Here is a 27,472-nt window from a genome sequence, read left to right as displayed (position 1 = left end):
GGAGTCAAGTGATAAGAAATGATAACGTTCCTGGGGATTTTAGGCCTATCACAAATATGTCCGGTTAAACTTATCACCCAGTCGAATTATTGGCTTAGAGGGTTGACGACATATGTGATCAATTACACAAGGCACTTTTATTTTTTACAGCAGAGGAGACAGTTCAAGGGCGTAAAAAAAAAAAACAATAATGAAAATAAAAAGCTCATTCATTCATTAAATTCCTTCTTACATATATGTCAGGTGTGCGTAAAAGTAAAAAGTCAAGTGTTTTGGTGTTTTTGTGCATCATCTATTTGGGGGGTTTACGTACTGTATATCATGGTAAAAATTTGGCCCATCGCTGCTACACGGTAAAGCCATAAATTTGGCCCGTCGCTGGTACACGGTAAAGCCATAAATTTGGCCCGTTGCTGGTACACGGTAAAGCCACAAATTTGGCCTGTCGCTGCTACACGGTAAAGCCACAAATTTGGCCCGTCGCTGGTACACGGTAAAGCCACAAATTTGGCCCGTCGCTGGTAGCTACATGGTAAAGCCACAAATTTGGCCCGTCGCTGGTACACGGTAAAGCCACAAATTTGGCCCGTCGCTGGTACATGGTAAAGCCACAAATTTGGCCCGTCGCTGGTACACGGTAAAGCCACAAATTTGGCCTGTCGCTGCTACACGGTAAAGCCACAAATTTGTCCCGTCGCTGGTACACGGTAAAGCCACAAATTTGGCCTGTCGCTGGTACACGGTAAAGCCACAAATTTGGCCCGTCGCTGGTACACGGTAAAGCCACAAATTTGGCCTGTCGCTGGTACACGGTAAAGCCACAAATTTGGCCTGTCGCTGGTACACGGTAAAGCCACAAATTTGGCCTGTCGCTGCTACACGGTAAAGCCACAAATTTGGCCCGTCGCTGGTACACGGTAAAGCCACAAATTTGGCCCGTCGCTGCTACACGGTAAAGCCACAAATTTGGCCCGTCGCTGCTACACGGTAAAGCCACAAATTTGACCCGCCGCTGGTACACGGTAAAGCCACAAATTTAGCCTGTCGCTGCTACACGGTAAAGCCACAAATTTGGCTCGTCGCTGCTACCGGGTTAAAAGATATTGGGTTGTATCTTTTATCCAGAAAAACAAAATACAAATACACACTCACCTGTCACAACACACCAACACTAACAATTACACTTGATTCATTTCTTTCCCCTGCACCGCCTCCCCTTGTGATAAGTATGCAAGACTGAGGTTCGCGGTGCTTCGGAGCGGTTCGAAGCAAATAAGGTTGTGACTGACGTGTAATAGATTTTAACAGCCCGAGGAAAGGATGTGAAGTGAGTAAGCATGTTTTAAGAAGTAGACAGCAGGGATAGACATACTCTCTGACGTGTAATAGTTTTTAATAGCCCGAGGAAAGGATGTGGAGTGAGTAAGCATGTTTTAAGAAGCAGACAGCAGGGATAGACATACAGACAGCGGATATGAGTAAGCAGCATTATCAGAATATTGTATGGATAAGAAATGGAGACTAAGACGTGGCTTATAAAAGACTTTGAATATTGGATAAGAAAGAGAAGGAAAAAAGAATGGATATGGATAAGAAATGAAGGCTAAGAGACGTACTGAGTTATAAAGAGTTAACTGATGAATGGATAATGGATAAGTGAGAGACAGGACAAAGAATGGATATGGATAAGGAGGAGGAACAAAGAATGGATATGGATAAGATAAGGAGGAACAAAGAATGGATATGGATAAGAAACAGATTGAAGGAACAATGAATGGATATAGATAAGAGGAACAAAGAATGGATATGGATAAGAAACAGATTGAAGGAACAATGAATGGATATAGATAAGGAGGAACAAAGAATGGATATGGATAAGAAACAGATTGAAGGAACAAAGAAAGGATAAGATAAGGAGGAACAAAGAATGGATATGGATAAGAAACAGATTGAAGGAACAAAGAAAGGATAAGATAAGGAGGAACAAAGAATGGATATGGATAAGAAACAGATTGAAGGAACAAAGAAAGGATAAGATAAGGAGGAACAAAGAATGGATATGGATAAGAAACAGATTGAAGGAACAAAGAATGGATATAGATAAGGAGGAACAAAGAATGGATATGGATAAGAAACAGATTGAAGGAACAAAGAATGGATATAGATAAGGAGGAACAAAGAATGGATATGGATAAGAAACAGATTGAAGGAACAAAGAATGGATATAGATAAGGAGGAACAAAGAATGGATATGGATAAGAAACAGATTGAAGGAACAAAGAATGGATATGGATAAGAAACAGATTGAAGGAACAAAGAATGGATATGGATAAGAAACAGATTGAAGGAACAAAGAATGGATATGGATAAGGAGGAACAAAGAATGGATATGGATAAGAAACAGATTGAAGGAACAAAGAATGGATATAGATAAGGAGGAACAAAGAATGGATATGGATAAAACAGATTGAAGGAACAAAGAATGGATATGGATAAGAAACAGATTGAAGGAACAAAGAATGGATATAGATAAGGAGGAACAAAGAATGGATATGGATAAGAAACAGATTGAAGGAACAAAGAATGGATATGGATAAGAAACAGATTGAAGGAACAAAGAATGGATATAGATAAGGAGGAACAAAGAATGGATATGGATAAGAAACAGATTGAAGGAACAAAGAATGGATATGGATAAGGAGGAACAAAGAATGGATATGGATAAGAAACAGATTGAAGGAACAAAGAATGGATATGGATAAGAAACAGATTGAAGGAACAAAGAATGGATATGGATAAGAAACAGATTGAAGGAACAAAGAATGGATATGGATAAGGAGGAACAAAGAATGGATATGGATAAGAAACAGATTGAAGGAACAAAGAATGGATATGGATAAGAAACAGATTGAAGGAACAAAGAATGGATATGGATAAGAAACAGATTGAAGGAACAAAGAAAGGATAAGATAAGGAGGAACAAAGAATGGATATGGATAAGAAACAGATTGAAGGAACAAAGAATGGATATAGATAAGGAGGAACAAAGAATGGATATGGATAAGAAACAGATTGAAGGAACAAAGAATGGATATAGATAAGGAGGAACAAAGAATGGATATGGATAAGAAACAGATTGAAGGAACAAAGAATGGATATAGATAAGGAGGAACAAAGAATGGATATGGATAAGAAACAGATTGAAGGAACAAAGAATGGATATAGATAAGGAGGAACAAAGAATGGATATGGATAAGAAACAGATTGAAGGAACAGAGAATGGATAAGATAAGGAGGAACAAAGAATGGATATGGATAAGAAACAGATTGAAGGAACAGAGAATGGATATAGATAAGGAGGAACAAAGAATGGATATAGATAAGAAACAGATTGAAGGAACAAAGAATGGATATGGATAAGAAGCAGATTGAAGGAACAAAGAATGGATATAGATAAGGAGGAACAAAGAATGGATATGGATAAGAAACAGAGAATGGATATAGATAAGGAGGAGCAAAGAATGGATATGGATAAGAAAAAAAGGAACAAGTACGGATATGGATAAGGAGGAACAAAATATGGATATGGATATGAAGGAGGAGGGACAAAGACCGGATAAAGAAGAGGAAAATAATGAACAAGCGAGCAGATGAGGAAAAAAAAGGAAAAAAATAACTAGACAGCGGATGGATAACAGTGAAAAACTCCACCATAAGGAAAAAAATATATATAACTGTTTTCCCTTTTTTGGCTAATGAGATGATGAAAAGAAGGAGAAAATGGGAAAATATATGTATCAAATTATTTTCCTTATATATATTTTCTCTCTGTCTCTCTTTAAATGCTGTTATCTCTCTCTCTCTCTCTCTCTCTCTCTCTTCTTATCTCCATCTCTCCTTTGTCACTCTCCATTTTCTCCTCCATTTTTCCTTCCTCTCCTTTCTTTCTCCATATCTTAAGTGAAAAAAATATATTAAGCTCTTTTTCCTATTTTTCTTTGTTTCCTTCTACTTTATTTTCAAATGCTGTTATCTATGTTATCAGTTGTTGGCATTTATTTATTTTTTTACTTTATCTTCAAATGCTGTTATCTATCTTATCAAGTGTTCATATTGCATCACTTGAAAAAATATATTAAGCTATTTTTCCTTATTTTTCTTTGTTTTTTATTTTATCTTCAAATGCTGTTATCTATGTTATCAAGCGCATATTCCAAGGAGTCTTAGGCATTTCTAGGGGTAGTTTAATGGCCCTGGTGGTACTCTGACCCTTCTTCTGTACCTTGCTTTGTTTCCACCGCCACTGAACCACAAGGGGCTATATTATTAAACATTTCAAGACCCAAGCACATATATGACAGTTTTCCTACGGGTTTTGGGCATTCCTAGGGGTAATTTAACCTGGTAGCAGCGACGGGCCAAATTTGTGGCTTTACCGTGTACCAGCGACGGGCTAAATTTGTGGCTTTACTGTGTACCAGCGACAGGCCAAATTTGTGGCTTTACCATGTACCAGCGACAGGCCAAATTTGTGGCTTTACCATGTACCAGCGACGGGCCAAGTTTGTGGCTTTACCGCGTACCAGCGACTGGCCAAATTTGTGGCTTTACCGTGTACCAGCGACGGGCTAAATTTGTGACTTTACTGTGTACCAGCGACAGGCCAAATTTGTGGCTTTACCGTGTACCAGCGACGGGCCAAATTTGTGGCTTTACTGTGTACCAGCGACGGGCCAAATTTGTGGCTTTACCATGTACCAGCGACAGGCTAAATTTGTGGCTTTACCGTGTACCAGCGACGGGCCAAATTTGTGTCTTTACCGTGTAGCAGCGACGGTCCAAATTTGTGTCTTTACCGTGTAGCAGTGACGGGCCAAATTTGTGGCTTTACCATGTACCAGCAACAGGCTAAATTTGTGGCTTTACCGTGTAGCAGCGACGGGCCAAATTTGTGCCATGATATAAACCCTCCAAAATAGATGCTGCATAAACTGATCACAAATGCGTTTATATATTATGAAATGGTTTGTGTGAGTGATGATTATTTCTCATTATTCTCGCTTAGAGGGACCATTAAGAAACATGATCCCCACAGCTACCGGGTTAATGCCCCTGGTGGTTGTCTGACCCTTCTTCTGAGGTGGAAGGGTCTGAGAACACGCCTGAGTGATCCACCACCGAACTTACCGAACTTACCAAACCTTTGAAGTCCTCATATATATCAGACTGACCCAAAAAGTTCACTAAAGCCAAAGTTCATTATATGTACGGAGGTCTGTAAAAAGCGAGGGTGTGCTGTATAATTTTTGTATTGAAAAATAAATAATCTTTCTTATCAAACTGCAAACTCCCTCTCTCTCTCTCTCTCTCTCTCTCTCTCTCTCTAAAATGCACCATTAGTTTATCACATAGAAATCTATCTCTCTCTCTATAATAAGGCACAATCTCTCTCTCTCTCTCTCTCTCTCTCTCTCTCTCTCTCTCTCTCTCTCTCTCTCTCTCTAATAAGGCAGAATTTCTTTAACATATACAAATATTTTTTCATTCTCTCTCTCTCTCTCTCTCTCTCTCTCTCTCTCTCTCACATACCCCCCCTTAGGTAAACATGCACCCCATCCCCCCTACCAAAACTAAGGATGAGCCGCCCCACCTGTAGGCCTACCCCAGTCACCCCTCCCCCCCTGGTACCTCCTCCGCCAGACACATCCCCCAGGGTCAGGAGGGTGTCACGCTGGGCATTCAGAGGGTTGAGGGCAGTGAGGGTGATGGCCTGGGGGGGTCCGCGGCCTAGTGGGTGTGATACTAGGAAAAGCAGCTCCTGGAGGGGTGAAAAAAAAAAATTTAAATAAAAAAATAATAATAATAATAAATAAATAAATAAAATAAAATAAATAGAGGACTGTATTTTTTATTGTCATTGTTTATTTATTTTTATTCCTTTGTTTACTATTATTATTTTCTATTTATATTTTTTGTATTTATTTTTTTGTTTGTTTCATATTTATTTAAAGTTATCTACCATCTTTTGCCTTCTCTCTCTCTCTCTCTCTCTCTCTCTCTCTCTCTCTCTCTCTCCCCCCCACCTACCTCCACAGCCATGGCCCAGAGTGGTCCTCCCATCGGCCAGGGAACTCGGCCAATCACAGCACTCTTCAGGGGGTCAAACAAGGTCAAGGTCGCGGTGGCAGCTGACCAACACACTAACAGTCCGGTGGGTCCTGAAAATACATGTAAGTAGAAAAAAGAATAAAAACAAAAATGCCCATAATAATAAAAATGGAATAAATAGGTCTGTTATGTATATATTGCTACATATCTCACTTCTCATACAGGAAAGGAGGTGGAAAAAATGCAAACAAATGGAGACAAAAATAATTAAAAAGACTGGAAAATATGGAACAAAAATGCCCATAATAATAAAAATGGAATAAATAGGTCTGTTATGTATATATTGCTACACATCTTACTTCTCATACAGGAAAGGAGGTGAAGAGATCCAAACAAATGGAGACAAAAATAATAAAAAAAGACTGGAAAATATGGAACAAAAATGCCCATAATAATAAAAATGGAATAAATAGGTCTGTTATGTATATATTGCTACATATCTCACTTCTCATACAGGAAAGGAGGTGAAGAAATGCAAACAAATGGAGACAAAAATAATTAAAAAAAGACTGGAAAATATGGAACAGGAAAGCCCACAACGAAAAACAACAAAACAAAACAACAACAACAACAGCAACTCCTGAACAATATAACACTCCACAACCCTCGTCCGCACATCCCTATCCTGTATCCATTGCTCTCTTTCTTATATATAACCCATTTACTATTATTCCTTATCATTGCTATCATATTTATTGTATTACTTCCATTCTCTCCTTCTCACCTGACTCGTTAAGGAGAGACACAACAGTACCACCTCCCCCTGAGACACACCCATCAGGCAGGGCGACAGTGGTAGGGCGACAGATCAGCTCCCACCGTCGGCCCCTCCGGGAGAACGCCACGTCAAAGTCCAGCGTGGTGAGGGTTCCCGCCTGGCCTGGGGGTGACGCGGACCACCAGCAGACCGCGGCGCTCCACTCCCCCACGGTACAGAGGGTGTGGGTGGGTGTGCCTCTGTGTGGGAGCGGGGTGGAGATTTTTATTTATTTATTTATTTTAATGGTAGAGGAAATAGTTCATGGGGAAAAAAAGGAGACAATAAAAGAAAAAAATAAATAAATAAAAGAAAAGAAAAATCCCGGTAAAGAAATCTGTTAAAAGAAATCCTGCTGAAAAAATCCCGCAAAAAATTCCTGCTGAAAAAATCCCACAAAAAAATTCCTGCTAAAAAAATCCACCAAAAAAATCCTGCTGAAAAAATCCTGTTGAAAAAAATCCATCCATCCATCTGTCTACCTATCTATCAATCCATCTGTCTATCTATCTATCAATCCGTCCATCCATCGATCTATCTCTCTATCAATATCTATCTACCCCTGTCTATCTCCACTCACCTGACTGGAGGGTGGATGTGAGTGGATGACAGCAGCCAGTCACCCACTAGGAGGCTAAACTGGATGTACATGATCTCCACTTCTTCCACCTCCTCCTCCTCCTCCTGCTCCACCTTCTTCCGCACCACCGCCAGGAACCGCACCTCCTCCCCCGACGGCAGCCCCTCCACACTCACATCCCTGGGGGGGGGAAAGGAAGGTTAGGGTGGTTAAGATGATAAAAAATAAATAAGTAAAGATAAATAAATAAATACAAGATAAATAAAGATCAATAAAAGATAAATAAAAATAAATAAGACAAATAAAATAAAAATATAAATAAAGATAAATAAAATATAAATAAATAAATAAGATAAATAAAGATAAATAAATAAGAGGAGATAAAGTTTAGTAAATTCATGAGGAAGATTATTCACTATTCATTTTGCTTTTCTTTCCTTTATCCAACTCTCTCTCTCTCTCTCTCTCTCTCTCTCTCTCTCTCTCTCTCTCTCTCTCTCTCTCTCTCTCTCTCTCTCTCTCTCTCTCTCCCTTCCTTCCCTTCCCTTCCCTTCCCTTCCTTCCTTCCTTCTCCTTCCTTTCCTTTCCTCCTTCCTTCCTTCCTTCCCTTCCTTCCTGACCTTCCTCTTCTCTTCTCTTCCTTTCCTTCTCCTCTCTCTCTCTCTCTCTCTCTCTCTCTCTCTCTCTCTCTCTCTCTCTCTCTCTCTCTCTCTCTCTCTCTTTTCCCTCCCCCTCTCCCTCTCTCTCTCTGTCTCTACCACCCCTCTCTCTCACACCACATACACATAACCACCACCACCACCACAACAACAACAACAACACACCTCATAGCAGCCCCTCCCTTGAAGCTCCACTCTGTCCTTCCGAGCAGCGACCACACCCCAGACTCCGCAGACAACCGCCACAGCCCCAGCGCACCCTCCCACACCGTCAGGAGGACACAGCGGCCGTCGACGGTGGTGATGGCGGTGGTGAGGATGGGCCCATCTTCATCTCCCTTCGGTAATGTCCATTCTTCCACCGCAGTTTCTTCCACATGGTCTAATTTCTTGGTGGTGGTGGTGGAGGTGGTATGGTTGAACTTGTCTATTTTTGGTGATTTCCACATTTCCACATCTTCTTTTTCCTCCACTTCTGTTTCCTGCGTTCTTCTAAATTCTTCCGCTTTTTTCATGGATGTGGAGGGGGTGGAAGTGGAGTGGAATGGTCTATCCATATCTATCTTTGTCATTTTCCACTTTTCCATGTATTCTTTTTCCTCCACTTCCGTTTCCTGCGTTCTTCTCATTTCTTCCGCTTTTTTCATGGATGTGGATGGGGTGGAGGTGGAGTGAAGAGGTCTATCTTTATATCTCTTTGTCAATTTCCACATTTCCACTTCTTTTATCTCCATTTGTTCTTCTTCCACTTCTAGTCCCTTCATTCTTCTCATTTCTTCCACTTTTTTCATGGATGTGGAGGGGGTGGAGGTGGAGTCAAGAGGTCTATCTTTATATCTCTTTGTCAATTTCCACTTTTCCACTTCTTTTTTCTCCATTTGTTCTTCTGCCACTTCTAGTCCCTTCATTCTTCTCATTTCTTCCACTTTCTTCATGGATGTGGAGGGGGTGGAAGTGTAGTGGAGAGGTCTATTTTTATCTATCTTGTTCAATTTCCACTTTTCCAGTTGTTCTCTCTCCTCCACTTCTGTTTCCTGCATTCTTCTCATTTCCTCCACTTCTTTCATGGATGTGGAGGTGGTGGAGGTGGAGTGAGTATGCCCATCTTTATCTCTCTTTGGCAATCTCCACTTTTCATCCACCTGTTCATCTTCTTCCACCTCCATCTCCTGCATTCTTCTCATTTCTTCCACTTGCTTAACAGATGTGGAGGCGATGGTGGAGGAGGTGGAGGTCCGTGGCATTCTTCTAATTACACTTTCATCATCATTTCCATCCACTTTATTTATCATTTTTCTCCTTCTCTCGTTCTCTGGGGTGGTGTGAGTGCGTGCGTTTGTGTGTCTGTTAGTGGAAGGGCGACCCGTCATCTTCATTCCACTATCTACACCATCATCATCATCGTCTTCTTCATCTCCCCTTTTCTGCATTTTTCTCCTTCTCTCGTTCTCTGGGGTGGTGTGAGTGCGTGCGTTTGTGTGTCTGTTAGTGGAAGGGCAAACCATCTTCATTTTTTCGTTATCTATACAATTATTATTTCTATCGTCTTTTATTTCATCACTCTGCGTCGTCATTTTTCTCTTCCTCTCATTTTCGGTTGCAGGATGGTTGAATGTGTCTGGTTGCTTGGTGGTGGAAGCGTTAGGCATCTTCACCTCCTCACTATCAACGCCATCATTATCACTCATTTTCTCAGCATTCTGGGAGTGTATTTTTCTTCTCCTTTCATTTTCGGTTGCAGGATGGTTGAATATGTCTGCTTTCTTGGTTGTGGAAGTCTTAGGCATCTTCATCTCCTCACTTTCATCACTAACATCAACCATATTTTCATGATTCTGGGGGTATATTTTTCTCTTCCTTTCATTTTCGGTTGCAGGATGGTTGAATATGTCTGGTTTCTTGGTGGTGGAAGTCTGAGGCATCTTCATCTCCTCACTTTCATCACTAACATCAACCATATTTTCATGATTCTGGGGGTATATTTTTCTCTTTCTCTCATTTTTGGTTGCAGGATGGTTGAATGTGTCTGGTTTCTTGGTTGTGGAAGTCTGAGGTATCTTCATCTCCTCACTTTCCTCACAATCATAAACCATATTTTCATTATTCTGGGGATATATTTTTCCCTTTATCTCATTTTTGGTTGCAGGATGGGTGAATATGTCCAGTTTCTTGGTTGTGGCAGTCCTAGGCATCTTCAAATCCTCACTTTCTTCACTGTCATCAACCATATTTTCATTAATCTCGGTTGACGTTCTTCCCTCACCACATCTTGTATCGGTTCGGTCAAGTTTGGTGGGGGTCATATTAGCCTGTATCTCCGTTCCGCCTCTTCCTCCTCTTCCTTTCTTCAACATACGGATGCTTATATTCTGCTCCGGTGGTTGTTGCGTACCGTCATCCCTCCCCCTGTGTGCGGTTTTTCCATGGGGTGGGTGAGGGGTCGCTGCATGGGTTGTGTGTGGGTGAAATTGCAGTTGCGTCGGGGTTAGAAACTGCGTGACGTCCATATCCTTCATGTGTAGGTCCATTGCGTCCTCTGGTATGCCGTGCTCCATGTCCTCATCCTCCCTGCCTCTCACTGCTACGTACGTTGTTTCACTCGCTCCGCTCTCTCCCGTTTCTCTCTTATCAAGTTTTCTCATGGTTACGTCTGTCTGTTTGTCTCTCTCTCTAAGATGACTCTGTAAAACGTTTCTTCTGTGGATTTGCCGAGAGATCTCACTATCCCTTTCCTCCTGCGATCTTACGTCATCTTCCGCTAGTGTCAAGTCTTCCACCGTCCCTCGTACAAACTCCACATCCTGACTGCTATCCTCTTCCTCGTTCACCCTTCCGCAGTTCATCTCCCTCCCATTTTTACTGGTGGTGGTGGTGGTGGTGGTGCTTCCCGAACTTTCCGTGCCACTCTGCGTTGCTCTATGCCTCCAGGGACGTCTGTGGGCAATGCTTCTGTGTAGGGTCTCATCCTCCTGTGGCTCTGCTCGGAAGAGGTCTTGTGTCTCGATGTCATCCACTGCTCCGGCATGTCTTACGGATGCTAATTGGGCTGGTGGTGGGGCTGGAAGGGCTGCTGGTGATGATACTGGGGCTGATTGGGCTGGAGGGGCTGTTGCTGGGACTGGAAGGGCTGGTGCTGGGGGTAGGAGTGCTGCTCGTGATGATAATTGGGCTGACTGGGCTAGTATTGGAGCTGGAAGGGCTGTTACTGGGGCTGGTAGGGCTGTTGCTTGGGCTGGAAGGGCTGGTGCTGGGGCTGGAAGGGCTGGTGCTGGGGCTGGAAGGGCTGGTGCTGGGGCTGGAAGTACTGGTGATGATGCTAATGGGTCTAATGCTAAGGGTATTGATGGGGCAGACTGGGCTAGTATAGGAGTTGGAAGGGCTGTCACTGGGGCTGGTAGGGCTGATTCTGGGGCTGGTAGGGCTGTCGGGAGGGTCTGTGGTGGTGGCCTGGTTAAATTAGGTCTGCTTAGGGCTGTCGTGAGAGGTGGGGTGCGGGTTTTCTTCAGTCCATCCCTCACTAGTTCAGTTTTCTGTGGTGACGAAAGTGCGGGAGACCTGGTTATGCTTGTACCAACGTTTCCAGGGTTGCTTGCGTTGATGGCTGTGGCGTGGGTTAAGTTACTCGTATTTACTTCCATACTAGGAGCTTGTGGGTTGTTCTGAAGGGGCATGGAAGGAGAGGGATATCTTGGGGCATCAGTAGCGGAGGGAGGATCAGGTGGCATGGGTAGAGGAGGCCATTCATCCCAGCAAGTGTCGAGGAAGTGCCCGGAGTATGCCAGGTCTCTTGTGGTGTTGGTGTCACTGTTCCGTCGTCCGTTCTCCTGTTTTGAGTCTATGGAGGTTGTGTGGTGGGATGGCACTTGAAGATTCTTGTGTTTTGTGTCTCTCGAGCTTGTGTGATGAGTCTGTGGTGAGCGGTTCTTCGTTGAGTTGCTGGAGGCTGCGTGGTGAGTCTGTGATGAATGACTTTCCTTCCTTGTGTCTGTGGAGGTTGTGTGATGAGTTTGTAGTGATGAACTCTCCCTTTTTGTGTCTGTGGGGCTTGTGTGGTGAGTCTGTAGTGATGAGCTCTCCTTCTTTGTGTCTCTAAATGTTGTGTGATGAGTGTGTGGTGAATGACTCTCCTTCTTTGTGTGTGTTGAGGTTATGTGATGAGTCTGTGGTGAGTGATTCTTCTTTGACTCACTGGAGGTTGAGTGGTGAGTCTGTAGTGATGAGCTCTCCTTCTTTGAGTCTCTGGAAGTTGTGTGATGAGTCTGTGGTGAATGACTCTCCTTCTTTGAGTCTCTGGAAGTTGTGTAATGAGTCTGTGGTGAGTGATTCTTCTTTGTGTGACTGGAGGTTGAGTGATGAGTTTGTGGTGATGAGCTCTCCCTCTTTGAGTCTCTGGAAGTTGTGTAATGAGTCTGTGGTGAGTGATTCTTCTTTGAGTGACTGGAGGTTGAGTGATGAGTCTGTGGTGATGAGCTCTCCTTCTTTGAGTCTCTGGAAGCTGTGTGATGAGTCTGTGATGAGAGAGCAGTGTTAGAGGGCTGCGGAGGATTGAACTAGTTTGCAGCAATGGAGACTGTGTTTCTCAACTTTCCGTGACAAGCTTGTAGCAATGGAGAAGTGTTAGAGGGACTAGAAATACACTCAACACTTCCCCTCTTCTCCCTCTTTCCTCTCTGCCCTATGTCCTCAATGGAAGTCTGGGAACAGCAGGGTAGCTCCTCGTTCAAGAGTCCTGACAATGTTGCATCCGAGGAGCTGGAGTTTCTTTCACTGTTGGGGTCTAGTGTAGCTCTGGTAATAGTGCAGTCTCCCTCATGTCCGTCCTTGGTTGCTGGGATGAAGGAGGTGGATGGTAAGTGTTGTTCGGTGTTTGGTAAGGTGATGGTCTCTTCCTTGGACATAGCATTTGGAGATGGTTTGGAAATGGATGAGTTTTTCTTGTGTCCTTCCCTGGTCGATGGGACAGAGGATGTGGATGGTAAGTGGTCTATGGTGTTTGGTAAGGTGACATTCCCTTTCTTAGACATATCAATGGAGTCTGCAGGGATAGGAGATGGCTTAGAAATGGATGTCCTTCTCTCATGTTCTTCCCTGGTTGATGGGACAGAGGAAGTGGATGGTAAGTGGTCTATGGTGTTTGGTAAGGTGACATTCCTTTTCTTAGACACATCAATGGAGTCTGCAGGGATAGGAGGTGGCTTAGAAATGGATGTTCTTTTCTCATGTTCTTCCCTGGTTGATGGGACAGAGGACATGGATGGTAAATGTTCACTTTCCTTCTTCGCACTTTTCCCATCTCCAGTTCCTTGTTTTAAAGCCTCCCTTCTTGTTCCTCTCTGCTCCTTCCTCTCCTGTCCTTCCCTGGTTGACGGTAAATGTTCACTTTCATTCTTCGCACTTTTCCCATCTCCAGTCCCTTGTTTTAAAGCCTCCCTTCTCGTCCCCTTCTCCTTTCTCTGATCCTCTTCTGTATGTGTGGGTGTGGTGGGTGGTGGTGGGGTGGGTGTAACGCGGCCAGCTGGGACATACTGGACCTCTGGCGACCTGGTGCTGAAGGTGACGCTCCTGAGGGTAGAGGATTTGCCGCCACGGGGAGGTGAGGCGTCCTGGGCTGCTGGGGCTGTGGGTGGGGTGCCTGTGGGGGTTGGGGGGTGAGTAAGGGGTGAGTCCAGGCTGGGTGAAGTGCTTGGGTGATGTGGTTCGGAGATAGAGTGAGAGGCGAGATGAGAGGATGGATGCAGGATATGTTGGGAGGATGCTGAGGATGGAGCTGCCAGGGAGAAGGAGAAGGAGAGGAAGGAAAAGGAGGAGAGTCATGGATGCTATTGAGGGGGATATGCAGGAAGTTGAAGTGATGGAGTGCTGTGAAGATGTTGAAGTGATGAAGTAAAGAAGTTGAAGTGATGGAGTGTTGTGAAGAAGGGGAAGGAGGAGAGTCATGGATGCAATAGAGGGGGATATGCGGGAAGTTGAAGTGATGAAGTCCTGTGAAGATGTTTAAGGTGGTGATGTCAGTAGATGATGAAAGGAGGTGGTGAGAATGGGTGGTGATGTGTAGATGGTTAAGGTCATGATGTTGGTGATGTGAAGATAGTTAGGTGATGATGTCAGATGATGATGAAAGGAGGTGGTGAATATGGGTGGTGATGTTTGTGGGTGATGAAGGCTAAGAGGCAGAAGTAAACGGAAGCTATACTACGTCAGTCTATAAACAGATAAAAAGCAGCAAAATATGTGCACCTAGATATGTATAACTTTTTCTAATTAGTGTTGAAATTAATGTCAATCCCTCCCCTCCCTCCCCGGCACTCACCCTGGTCCTTGGTGGTGGCACTGTGCTGACGAAGAGTATCACGAACATGCTTCTTGGCTTTCAGGACGCGGTTATATTTCTCAAGCTTCTTTTCCTTCTGCCGCAGCTCTCGTTCAATTTTGGCAAGCTGGGCGGCGAGCTATGAGTGAAGAAAATGACATTCAAGACATAGCCAGTCCAACCCCAAATGAATGTAACACTAAAGGAAAGGAGAGACCGAGGCGATATGATCCAGACATATTTTTACATGGCCTGAAAAATGTTGACTACACCCAATTCTTCCATCTGGCCCCTGGAGACAACAACATCTAGGGTGACCACCTGTACATTAATATACTGAATCGTTCCGTATTGGAGAATGAAATGGTGCGTTCCGTTTTGAATCAATATGGAACGCCACGTGTTTCGTATTTGTCTGTCTGAATAGGCAAGCAGATGAAATTTAGCATTTTAAAGCTGTAATGATGGCATTTTTTGGTCAATCTATAAAAAACAGGCCATAAAATTGTGTTTGTCAAGGGTCGTCCTGAAATACGTGTACAGTATGCGATCCCCCTTCCTCCTGCCTTCACAAGCAGCAGGCAACGGCTGTCAAGGCAGGGCAGGCTACAGAAATTTCAGGGTTACCACCGATCCTTCAAATATAGATTCGTTCTGTATTGGAGAGTGAGATGTTCCGTATTTTCCTGATCTCAAGGTGGCAACCCTAACAACATCACTACAAGGGGTCGCTGCCTCAAGCTCCAAAAACCCAGGGAAAGAACTCTGCCCTTTACTATCACCAAGGTAAACAATTTCTAGGTAAGGAAAACAATAACTGTGTCCCTCCGCCACTCCATAACGTTACTCCCCATGAACAGAAGTCAGTCATATCCCGCCTGTCCGTCCTTTCTCACCTCGTCCTCCTGGCCGGGGCGGTGCTGGGGGTGGGCGCCGCTGGGTGGTGCCTGGGGTGGGTGCCTGGCGGGGCCGCTGCCTGCTGCCCGCCGCCGCTCCATGCCTCCCGCCTTCACTTGTAAACACTGCGTCCCGATCACTGCACGCGGCCACGGCTTCAGAGGCTCTATTATAGGTTTATCTGATGTATTTAAGGTTTTCACTTGTCTATATGTGATGACGTTGTGAAAATGTAGTAATGGAAAGATCGTATGCTCAGAGGTTTTGTTATTTTTATATTGTTTGTGTTGAAATAGGTTAAATTGTAAACACTGCGTCCCGATCACTGCACGCGGCCACGGCTTCAGAGGCTCTATTATAGGTTTATCTGATGTATTTAAGGTTTTCACTTGTCTATATGTGATGACGTTGTGAAAATCTAGTAATGGAAGGATCGTATGCTCAGAGGTTTTGTTGTTTTTAAATTGTTTGTGTTGAAATAGGTTAAGATGTAAACACTGCGTCCCGATCACTGCACGCGGCCACGGCTTCAGAGGATCTATTATAGGTTTATCTGATATATTTAAGGTTTTCACTTGTCTATATGTGATGACGTTGTGAAAATGTAGTAATGGAAAGATCGTATGCTCAGAGGTTTTGTTGTTTTTATATTGTTTGTGTTGAAATAGGTTAAGTTGTAAACACTGCGTCCCGATCACTGCACGCGGCCACGGCTTCAGAGGCTCTATTATAGGTTTATCTGATATATTTAAGGTTTTCACTTGTCTATATGTGATGACGTTGTGAAAATGTAGTAATGGAAAGATCGTATGCTCAGAGGTTTTGTTGTTTTTATATTGTTTGTGTTGAAATAGGTTAAGTTGTAAACACTGCGTCCCGATCACTGCACGCGGCCACAGCTTCAGATGGTCCATTATTAGTTTATCTGATATATTTAAGATTTTCACTTGTCTATACGTGATGAAGAAGTGAAAATGTAGTACTGGAAAGACCGTGTCCTCGGAAGTTTTGTTGTCTTTAAACTGCTATAGTTGAAATAGGTTAATTGTCCGCATGCTTCACCGTGGCCTTGGCTTGAGTCTTCTTACTACACAAATCTCGATGAAAGATTGATTGATTGATAGTTTATTGTTGCAGGTAAACAACAAGGGAGAAGAATGATGATGGTATAAATACTTACTGATGCTGTCCACAACCTACATTTCGTAAAAAAAAAATGTGTAAGTGAAAATCTTCAAAACTTAGATGAAACACCCATGTGACTTCCCTTGCCCTTGACATGTCGATTTTTTTTTAAATTACAATCCATGATTTGTAATGATTCTAATGTGTATATAATTATTTTCTTATATGTTGAGGTTTCAATATGGTGTCTAGGAAGGCAGCATATCAAAGCCTGTACAGTCACACAGCTGTAATATCCATTTGAAAGAATGAATAGCCAAATAAAATAGAAAGAACCAATTAAAGAACCGTGCAGAAACAATATGAAACAAATTACCTCTCAACATTGGGAACTATTACAAGATATAAACATAAATACTGTAATATTACAGACGAAAATGACTAAGAAAATATTTGAAACTATTAGAAGGAATGAAGCATTGATACAAAGCACACAGGATGATACAAACACAACACTCATGACTTTTAAAATGACAATACCTATAAAAAAATATACGTAGTTTGGTCTGGGATAAAAACAAACCCATACTGTCCATCACTTTATTGTCCAACACTACAACCACAGCCACCATTAGGTACCCATCAGTTCCATAGGCCGGTATTTTCAGACGCTCCCGCCTCTCACATCAGCTACTTCCAAAGACCGAAAAGGATATTAATAGCGTTGTGATTAATGTTATTTCCACGTTCATGTTACAGAAGCTTTGTCACACTACCACCAGGGTCAAAGAACTACCCCTGGAAATGCCCAAACCACCCGTGAAAGCGTTGTCAAAGTCGTGTTCTTGGGTCTTGAAAGGTTTAAAATATGGCCCATAGACCCATACACTTAATCGGCCAGCCACTACATTCACAAGTCACTACAAAAGGCACTACAGAACACATTTTCTTACTTACTTTTCTTACTTATGGACGGAATACCAGAAAGACTTGAGGCAATAAAAATGTTGGTCATGGCAGCTTTTACCCGTGTCAGTAAAGGAATGCTGTTAATTAACCCGGCAGCAGCGGGGATCATGATTCTTAATGGTCCCTCTAAGCGAGAAAAATGAGCAAAAAATCATCACTCACACAAACCATTTCATAATATATATCAACACATTTGTGATCAGTTTATGTATCATCTATTTCGGGGGGTTTATATCATGGGACACATTTGGCCCATCACTGCTACATGGTAAAGCCACAAATTTGGCCCGTCGCTGGTACACGGTAAAGCCACAAATTTGGCCTGTCGCTGCTACACGGTAAAGCCACAAATTTGGCCCGTCGCTGGCACACGGTAAAGCCACAAATTTGGCCTGTTGCTGCTACACGGTAAAGCCACAAATTTGGCCCGTCGCTGGTACACGGTAAAGCCACAAATTTGGCCCGTTGCTGGTACACGGTAAAGCCACAAATTTGGCCCGTCGCTGCTACCGGGTTAAATGCACTTTCTCTTCATATGTTAATGTAAATAAGTATGCTAATATATTCTTATCTGGCGAGTTACCCTTAAACATAGCCTAGTAAACATTCTCTTTGTATGTTTTAAAAGTACAAAATCAAGACCAACTAACTAACTGTGCTAACATTTTTTTTTACCTAAAGTACAAAACAGCAACTTACAACTATTGCTTCCTTATCTCAGCCCCTCTTCAGCCCCCCCCTCAGGCTCTTCCGTAAGTCCTCTGAGTCAGCCCACGATGGCGGTCACACTCAGGTCCTGCAGACGCTCCCCCAGCTGGTCGTTCTCCTCCTTCAGCAGGTTGACACGCTCCTGCAGAAGGGCAACCTGCTGTGTGTGCTCCTGCGTTGCCCTCTCACTCTCCCTTACCCTGGTGGGGGAGAGAGAGAGAGATTTTTATTTATTTATTATTTACTTATACGACTTTTCAATCACTCACAAATACTTCAGTAATAAGAACTTCTCTAAGGATGATACATAACTTAGATTTGTGTGAAGAAATATATGATGAGAGGAAAGTTTGGAAAGTTTCGTTTAGTTGGCGCAACATCTGTGGTCATATGCCGGAGAGAGACAGGAGGGGGAAGGAATTATAGGAGAAGGGAACAGACCCCAGGAGATGGGACACAACCCCCATTCACTGCTGGGTGGACAGGGGCATAGGGTATCGGAAAAGCTGCCCAAATTTTTCAACTCCACCCGGGAATCGAACCCGGGCTCTCTCGATTGTGAGCTGAGTGTGCTAACCACTGCACCACGAAGCCCCCTATGATGAGAGGAAGCTCACGTACAACAAACAGTTACATAAGAATCCTCCCCACCCACACACCTGGCCGCCAGCTCCTGCCTCTCCAGCCTCAGCTTGTCCAGGTCCTCCTCCAGCCGCTTCCTGAGTGTGTCCTCCGCCCTCAGCTGGTCTCCCCGCAGCGCCACCTCCGCCTCCAGCTTGTTCACCTCTCGCCGCACCGCCTCAAGCTCACTAGCATGCCCCGACCTGACCCGAGGGAGTGTGCATGTAAGGTCAGGTCAGGTCAGGGTGGTATAGAGGTGGTTAATGGGCCAGTGAAAAAATGACTAACTAAAAAAAAGGAAGGGAGTGCTGGGATAAATAAGGTCAGGTCAGGTCAGGATGATATAGAGGTGCTTCATATGCCAGTGAAAAAAATAACTTACAAAAATAGATAACGATTTAATGAAGAAAATAAAAACATTCCGATACTAATTTTAGAGCGTGAATCTTCCCTTTAATCTTCAATAAATAAATAAATAAACAAAATAAAATAAAAGAAGAAAAATCATAGATACCACAATACTAACTTTGGGGCATGAATCTTTCCTTTACTCTTCAATAAATAAATAAACAAAATAAAATAAAAGAAGAAAAATTATAGATAACACGATACTAACTTTGGGGCATGAATCTTTCCTTTACTCTTCAATAAATAAATAAACAAAATAACAAATAAAAGAAGAAAAATTATAGATACCATGATACTCACTTTGGGGCATGGATCTTTCCTTTACTCTTCAATAAATAAATAAACAAAATAACAAATAAAAGAAGAAAAATTATAGATACCATGATACTAACTTTGGGGCGTGAATCTTTCCTTTACTCTTCAATAAATAAATAAACAAAATAACAAATAAAAGAAGAAAAATTATAGATACCATGATACTAACTTTGGGGCATGGATCTTTCCTTTACTCTTCAATAAATAAATAAACAAAAAATATAAAAGAAGAAAAAATATAGCTGCCACGATACTCACTTGAGGGCGTGAATCTTCCCTTTACTCTTGATCTTGTAGAGTTCGTACTTGACGATGGCCGCCTCGCACCTGTCACCCACCTCCAGCAGGGACCGACGCACCTGCTCCACCTCCTCCTGCAGGTAACGAGGGGGAGAAGAAGGGTAGACAGGTGCTGGTGAGAGAGCGAGGAAGGTCACACAAATGGACATAATAGACTAAATAAAAATCGTTTGGTGTTTATTTCCGAAGAAGAAGAAGAGTGAATCAAGACGCCTCTCCACCCGAAATTGACCTCTCTTTTGGCTACTCTTTACTTTTTACTTTCGTGGGAGCGGCGAGTAGCGGGCTTTTTTTTTTTTTTCCACGCTTTTCGTTGCCCTTGAGCCGTCTCCTTTATGGTAAAAAAAAAAAATAAATAAATAAATAAATAAATAAATAAATAAAAAAAAAATGCCGTCCTTACGAGCTATCTACGAGCTATTGTCTACACCCAGCACATTACTTTACACGAACAAGTTACATGTGTTGATAAAGACAATATATTCATTTTCTCTTTTAGTAAATCGTATAGTGCAAAAAAAAAGGAGGAGATGGGAAGGGCAAGATAACAACAGGTAAAAAAAATGCAGCTTCAAGACACAACACAGGTAAAAACAGACCAATCTTTACCTGTAGCTTCTTGTTCTCCTGCAGCGTGGAGGCCGAGGGAGGCTGGGGGCTGGCGTGTGGGTGTGTGTGTGGGTGCTGGGGTGGGTCAGGAAGGGATGGGTACTTGTGTGTAGGGGAACCATCACCCCCCACGCTACCCCTTCTGCTGTTGCCACTTCTGCCGATACGATAGTTAGGTTAGAGATGAATGTGAGGGTAAAGAGAGAATGAGGTAGGAAGGGTAGAGAGGAAGGACAGATAAACAGAGGGAGGGGAAGATAAATACGGTAATGGGAATAAAGGAGGAGAAAGAATGGATGAAAAAGAATAAATAAATGAAAAAAAGCGTTAGGCTAAAAAAACAACAACTCCCCTCTAATTCCTTACGCTCTCCTCCTCGGTCAAAAATAAATAAATAAATAAATAAATAAATAGCTGAAGCATAAAAAAATAAATGAGCAAATAAAAAAATAAGCAAAAAACATCACATTACTGAAAAAAAAAAATAAATAAGTAAAATAAATGCCCCCCCCCCCCCCTTCTCCCTTTCAATTCCTTACGTTCTCCTCCGCCGTCCACTCGACCGTCCAGACTCCCGGCGGTGGAGCGAGAGTGCCAGCGGAGGGGCCGGAGCAGTGTCACGCTGGCCCCTGAGACTCTGAGTTCCAGGAGTGCCGTGGATTAGCGCCTCCTCCAAGCTGCGGACGCTGGCACGAGGCGACTCACCCCGGCGGAAGTGGTGGCCTGGGGTGACAGGAGAGGGGTGAGAGAGGGGGTATGGGGTGCAGTGAAGGGTGAGAGAGGTGATGGGGAGGGGTGAAAAGGGGTGGAGAGGATGTGTGAGAGGGGTGTTATTGGTATGGTGTGAGAGGGGTGTTACATTGGTATGGGGTGGGCAGGGATGTGAGAGGAGTGTTATTGGTATGGTGTGGAGAGGGTGTGTGTGAGAGGGGTGTTATTGGTATGGGGTGAGAGGTGTGAGAGGGGTGTTATTGGTATGGTGTGAGAGGAATGGGTGGTATGGGGTGAAGGAGGGGGAGTGAAAGGGGTGGAGTGAAGGGTTCAAACTCAAATAAGCTGACTCATAAACACAAAAATATTCAAATGAGTAAATAATATAATAAAAATGCATATCTAACCCAGTAGCAGCTGGGGTCATGTTTCTTAACGGTCCCTCTAAGCGAGAAAAATGAGAAAAAATCACCCCTCACACAAACCATTTAATAATACATATCAAAGCATTTGTGATCAGTTTATGTATCATCTATTTTTGGGGGGTTAAAATCATGGCACAAATTTGGTATGGTGTGGAGAGGGTGTGTGAGAGGTGTTATTTGGCCCGTGCTACATGGTAAAGCCACAAATTTGGTATGCTACACGGAATGGGTGGTATGGGGTGAAGGGGGGTGAAAGGGTGGAGTGAAGGGTTCAAACTCAAATAAGCTGACTCATAAACACAAAATATTCAAATGAGTAAATAATATAATAAAATTTGGCATATCTAACATGGTAAAGCGGGGATCATGTTTCTTAATGGTCCTCTAAGCGAAAAAATGAAAAATCACCCTCACACAAACCATTTAATAATACATATCATAGCATTTGTGATCAGTTTATGTATCATCTATTTTGGGGGTTAAAAGCCACAAATTTGGTTAAAATGCTACATGGTAAAGCCACAAATTTGGCCCGTCACTGCTACATGGTAAAGCCAAATTTGTGTCAACACTACATGGTAAAGCCACAAATTTGGCCCGTCGTTGCTACATGGTAAAGCCACAAATTTGGCCCGTCGCTGCTACAGGGTAAAGCAACAAATTTGGGTCAGCTGCTACATGGTAAAGCCACAAATTTGGCCCGTCGCTGCTACATGGTAAAGCCACAAATTTGGTCCCGTAATGCTACATGGTAAAGCCACAAATTTGGTAACCACAAATTTGGTCGCTGCTACATGGTAAAGCCACAAATTTGGCCCGTCGCTGCTACATGGTAAAGCCACAAATTTGGCCCGTCGCTGCTACATGGTAAAGCCACAAATTTGGCCCGTCGCTGCTACCGGGCTAAGTACAGACATTCAATATAAACAAAACAAAACAAAGCAAAAAATAATAAGAAGAACAAGATAATAAAGATGATAAAATATAAGCAAAAAATCAGTATCAGGTTAAATGTTATAATGGTGTAAAAAACAAAGCCAGTGCCGAGAGCCAAGCAGTGCCGCCAACTCCTCTACCCTTCCTGGCACTCGCGGAAAAAGAAAACGGCAGATAATAAACAGAATCAAAACACAAACAAAGAGAAGATGGGGTGAAGGGAATGGGTGGTATGGGGTATGGTGCCAAACAGAGAATGGTGCCAGTGCCGAATGCCAAACAGTGCCGCCAACTCTACCCTTCCCGGCACTCGGCAAATACACCAAAACAAAGCAAAAAAATAAAACAAAACGGGAAATAAAACGGCAAAAATTATAACATGCTTGTGCCAAGAGTTTTAAGGGTGCCAAAGAACGCTTGTGGCGAGTGCCGAACAGTGCCAACTCTCTACCCCTCCCGGCACTCAGTAAACAAAGCAAAAACCTAAAATAAAACACAAAATCGTAACATCAACAAAGACCGAGAGTTTTAACAGTGCCAAAGAACGCTTGTGCTGAGTGCCAAACAGTGCCCACTCTCTACCCTTCCCGGCACTCAGTAAACAAAGCAAAAACATAAAATAAAACACAAAATCGTAACATCAACAAAGACCGAGAGTTTTAATGGTGCCAAAGAACGCTTGTGCTGAGTGCCAAACAGTGCCAACTCTACTATTCTTCCCGGCACTCAGCAAACAAAGCAAAAAAATAAAATAAAATGGGAAATCAAACACAAAATCACATCAACAAAGCTCAAGAGTTTTAACAGTGCCAAAGAACTCTTGTGCTGAGTGCCGAACAGTGCCAACTCTCTACTCTTCCCGGCACTCCGACTCACTCTTGCTAAGGCGACGCAGCTGGCCCTCCCTGTCCTCTATCTCGCCCAGGGCCTCGGAAAGCTGGGATGGCAAAGGTTAGGTGTTGCGAGGAGGTGTTGCATGGGAAAGGAGGGAGGGAGGTGGGGGAGGAACAAGACAGTCACATGGGTCATTTTTTGTGTCGCGAGGTTAGGTTAGGCTCAGGGTTTTGTACATACTCCTTACACTCTTAACACTTCACACCCTCCGAACCCCATACCTTAAATGCCAGGGTCTCGTTGTCGGCCTCAAGCTGTCGAGAGGCGCGTTCCAGCAGCGACAGGCGTTCCTGGAGACCCCCAAGCTGCGTCTGCGTGGCCTTGTGTGTCTGCCGTAGAACCTCAAGCTCCGTACAGGCCTGGGGGTGGAGAGGGGTGAGAGGGAGAGGGGATAGAGAAGAGATACAAAGAGGGGGAGAGGGAGAGTAAGAGGGAGGGGAGAGGGGTGAAAGAGGGTGAGAAGGGGAGTGAGAGGAAGAGGAGGAGGAGGAGGAGGAGGAGTGAGATGGATAAGGATGAGTGAGGGAAGGGAGAGAGAATGAGGAGAGGAGGAGGAGGAGGAGGAAGAATGATAAAGAAGAGAGGAAGAATGAAGAAGGGTAGAGAGGAAGGACAGGTAAAAGGAAGGACAGGAAGAAAAATAGAGAGAATAAAGGAGAAAAAAATTATAAAGAAGGAAAGATGGGAGAAAAAGAGGAATGGAAGGAAGGAGCAATTGATAGAAGAGAAGGAGAGAGAAAGGGAAGAGGATAGAAAAGATGGAAGGAAGGAAGAAAATAAGAAAAGGAGGAAGGAAAGAATGGTAGCAAGGAAGAATAAAAGGAAGAAGAGGAAAGAAGGAAAAAAATGAAGGAAAAGGGACAAAAAAACAAGAGATGATATGAAGAGGATAGTTACACACACACACACACACACACACACACACCCTTACCCAACCACTCCCTACCCCCCTATACACACACCCATACCCTCCCTTACCCAGCCACCCTCCTACCCCCCACCCACACCTTGATGAGCTGCGTGGTGAGGTCCTTCTCCCGGTCCGTGGCTGGGCTGGTGCGCGCCGAGGCCAACTCCTCCACAAGCTTCTTCCTCTCCACCAGTATGTACGCAATCTGGGTCCACCGAGGGAGAAGGGAGTGAGTGGAGGGAGGAGTCAATGATGGAGGGAATAGAGGTGAATGAATGCAGGGGTGGAGAACAGAGGGAGGGAGAGAGAGAGGAATTTAAAGAGAAAGAGAGATTAGCCACAGAGGAGGGAGGAAGGGATGATGGTGAGTATTTAAGTGTTCATTTCTTAGTGTTGCAACTATACTAAAATCTGAGCCCAGGAGGAAAGGGGAGGAGAAATGAGTGGAGGGATGGAGTCAGTGAATGATTAGATAGAGAAATTAGAGATGAGTGAATGATGGGGTGAGTAAGTGAACAGACAGATGAGTAAATATTTGAGTGAATAAAGAAATGAATAAGAAATGAGTGAGTTGGTCTATAAAGAAATAAATAAACAGGTGCATAGATGATGGAGTGAATAAATATATGAATAAACAATGAATAAAAGATTGACTAAATAAAGAAATATATACCAAATAAAGATGAATAAAAAAGTAGAAATAAAGAAAAAAAATAGACATGAAACTAATAAAAAAAAAAACCACATGAAAAAGTAGAAATAAAGAAAAAATAGACATGAAACTATAAAAAAAAAATGTAAATTGAAAAACAAATAAAAACAAACAGAGAATAAAAACTCAATTAAGGAACTAAGCTACATATAAGGGCAAGGGAGGGGGGGGAGGGGGGCCATATCACCTGTTCTCCGAGGGACGTCTGGGCCACATCGTGCAGCCCCTCGGCCTCCAGCATGGCGGAGACAGCCTGTGTGCCGGCCAGGAGCGCCTCCAGGTCGTCCTTGAGGGCCTTCACCTCCTCCTCCAGCTCCCTCACGCGGCCCTCACACCTTTGCCGTAGGTGCTCAGAGTACTCCTCCAACTCCTGGGGGGGGGTGAGAGAGGGGTGAGAGGGGTTGGATGAGGAGAGAGGGGTGAAAGAGGGTGAGAGAGAGGGAGGGTGAGAAGGAGGAGAGAGGGAGGAAAGGGGGGTGAGAAGATAGAGAAATGATAGAAAGTGGGAGAGAAAGGGAGGGTGACAGGGGTGAGAGATGGGGTGAAAGGGTGAAGATAGAAAGAGGGAGAGAAAGGGAGAGTAAGAGGGGTGAGAGAGGGGGGGGGATTGAAGGGGTGGAGAAAAGAGGGAGGGAGGGAGAGAGGGAGAGGAAAGCAAGAGAGAGAGAGAGACAGATTAACCACAGAAGAGAGGGAGGGAAAGGAAAGAAAGAGAGAAAGAGAGACAGATTAACCACCTCAATACTCATCATTATCATCACTGCTAATTTACACCACTTATTAACCATCCCTCATCCCCCTCACCGTCTTCTCTTCATCGTGTTGTCGCCGCAGCTTGTCGTTGATGTGCCGCGCCGCCCTCAGGTTGGCCTCGGCGTCCACCAGCCACCGCCACACGTGAAGGGCGCGCTCCCCGCCCTCCACCGCACCCCACTCCAGGCCCTCCCGGCTGAAACGACGCTGCAGTGACGCACCCTCGTCCTCACCCTAGAGATGATGATGATGGTGATGTTGATTAGGGTGCGTGGGATGGGGGAAGGAGAGGTGGTGAGAGGAGTGGTTCCGTATCTATTTTGTGTTCTTTATCTGTTTATCTATTTAATATGTTAGTTTTTGTTAGGTTTGTTACAGTTTCTATTTTATTTAAGTTTTTCTGTTAGACTTTTCATATTTTAGTTTACTTGTTTTATTTTATTTACCTCTATATATCTAATTTATTCATTTATCTACCTGTCATTCATTTAGTTATTTATCTATTAACTGACGAAATTCGAGCAAGTGACAAAGTGTAAACCAAATTACTTGCAGACAAAATGTAAACACAGTCATCCCTCAAATAGTATGGCTTCCAATAGTTCGGCTTTATATGGATTGTCATAGAAGATCTTTTAAGGATTTTTAAACTTCCTGCTCGTTGGGAAATTTAAAAATCCAAAAAAATCTTCTTAGAAAATCCACATAAAACAAAAAATGAACTATTGGAAACCGTGCTATTTGAGGGATGACTGTCTTAGTTAACTTACAGCACTGTCATCTCCATCCATGGCTGTGGCTTGTCTGGGGCTATTGCAGGAAGAGGAGGAGGAGGAGGAGGAGGTGGAGGTGGAGGTGTTGATTTACTTTACTTCAGCCACATATAAACACTTCATGTCACTTCACACACTTCTTTGGGAGCCTCTGGTTACACATACTGAAAGGGAGAGATATTAATTAAACACTGATAATCAATGGCAGACTCAACATAACCATCCTAATTAAAATCCACCTGTCCTTTCTCACCTATTTAATTAATTTTCTTCTCGTATTTACACCTTGAGATACCTGAAAACTTAAAATATTAACCAAATAAACATAAAAAAACTGTAAATAATAAGTAAATATGACTCGTAGGTATATGTTCAGAGAATTGCCCATCTCACCGTGGTACTTCTCACCCTAGCCATGGATTAGATCTCATTATTCTAAGCATTCTGAACCCCATATATATGCATCGCAAATTGATAGAAACACTGCTTTCGATTTTTTAAAAGTTAGTGTTTTTTTGCGGGCCGCGGTGTTATGGGCCCAGGGCGTTGGAGGGATAGCGTACGACTCTCAATAATTTGGCCCACACACGCCTGGTAAGGTTAGATTAATTATACGGTGTTCTACCTACTACTGTTGTACTTCTCTAGTTTTACAAAATAATTTTTTTTTTTTTTTTTTTATTGTTTTTGCACAGCAAAGCAAAAAAAAAAAAAAATAAAAAAAAAGCAGCCTAAAAACTGGCCTAAAAAGAAAGAAAGGAGGTGCGAAAGATAGGTCAGTTCGGGAGGAGGAGGTGTCCTGATCTCCTCCCTCCTCTTGAAAGTTCAAAATCGGGAGGAAGGAGAAATACAGATGAGATTGTTGTTCAGAGTTTATTGAGGAGGAGGAAAGTGAAAGATGGTTAACTCTAACTCTTGCAAGTTTGGACAGT

The 27,472-nt window shown here is 43.3% G+C and overlaps 3 protein-coding genes across 4 annotated transcripts in view; all 3 read right to left on the bottom strand.

Annotated features, from left to right (window-relative positions):
• Positions 1–4,974: 4,974 nt before the first annotated feature.
• Positions 4,975–12,710, bottom strand: LOC126985731 (uncharacterized). Its single transcript, XM_050840967.1, has 5 exons — positions 8,330–12,710; positions 7,506–7,685; positions 6,893–7,125; positions 6,088–6,218; positions 4,975–5,818 (listed from the first exon to the last, which is right to left on the bottom strand). The coding sequence occupies exons 1-5, from the start codon at positions 11,887–11,889 to the stop codon at positions 5,582–5,584; spliced, it is 4,341 nt and encodes a 1,446-aa protein (XP_050696924.1). The 5' UTR covers positions 11,890–12,710; the 3' UTR covers positions 4,975–5,581.
• A 4-nt stretch (positions 12,711–12,714) lies between these two features.
• Positions 12,715–15,525, bottom strand: LOC126985608 (histone H3.v1-like). Its single transcript, XM_050840762.1, has 3 exons — positions 15,371–15,525; positions 14,475–14,613; positions 12,715–13,796 (listed from the first exon to the last, which is right to left on the bottom strand). The coding sequence occupies exons 1-3, from the start codon at positions 15,470–15,472 to the stop codon at positions 12,715–12,717; spliced, it is 1,323 nt and encodes a 440-aa protein (XP_050696719.1). The 5' UTR covers positions 15,473–15,525.
• Positions 15,526–17,082: 1,557 nt separating this feature from the next.
• Positions 17,083–27,472, bottom strand: part of LOC126985730 (nuclear mitotic apparatus protein 1-like) — an 11,476-nt gene continuing 1,086 nt past the window's right edge. For both annotated transcript variants that reach the window (XM_050840966.1, XM_050840965.1), the window contains exons 2-12: positions 26,538–26,704; positions 25,819–26,001; positions 25,202–25,384; positions 24,400–24,507; positions 23,614–23,751; positions 23,375–23,435; positions 20,966–21,149; positions 20,427–20,583; positions 19,776–19,891; positions 18,833–18,997; positions 17,083–18,373 (exon numbers count right to left, since the gene is read on the bottom strand). In XM_050840966.1, the coding sequence (XP_050696923.1) occupies positions 18,232–18,373; positions 18,833–18,997; positions 19,776–19,891; positions 20,427–20,583; positions 20,966–21,149; positions 23,375–23,435; positions 23,614–23,751; positions 24,400–24,507; positions 25,202–25,384; positions 25,819–26,001; positions 26,538–26,558 (1,458 nt within the window). In that variant the 5' untranslated portion in view covers positions 26,559–26,704 and the 3' untranslated portion in view covers positions 17,083–18,231. The remainder of the gene's footprint in view (positions 18,374–18,832; positions 18,998–19,775; positions 19,892–20,426; positions 20,584–20,965; positions 21,150–23,374; positions 23,436–23,613; positions 23,752–24,399; positions 24,508–25,201; positions 25,385–25,818; positions 26,002–26,537; positions 26,705–27,472) is intronic.

The sequence above is a fragment of the Eriocheir sinensis genome, chromosome 60 (assembly GCF_024679095.1).
Source record: "Eriocheir sinensis breed Jianghai 21 chromosome 60, ASM2467909v1, whole genome shotgun sequence".
In the NCBI taxonomy this organism is placed as follows: domain Eukaryota; kingdom Metazoa; phylum Arthropoda; class Malacostraca; order Decapoda; family Varunidae; genus Eriocheir; species Eriocheir sinensis.
This window is presented reverse-complemented; position numbering and strand designations above follow the sequence as displayed.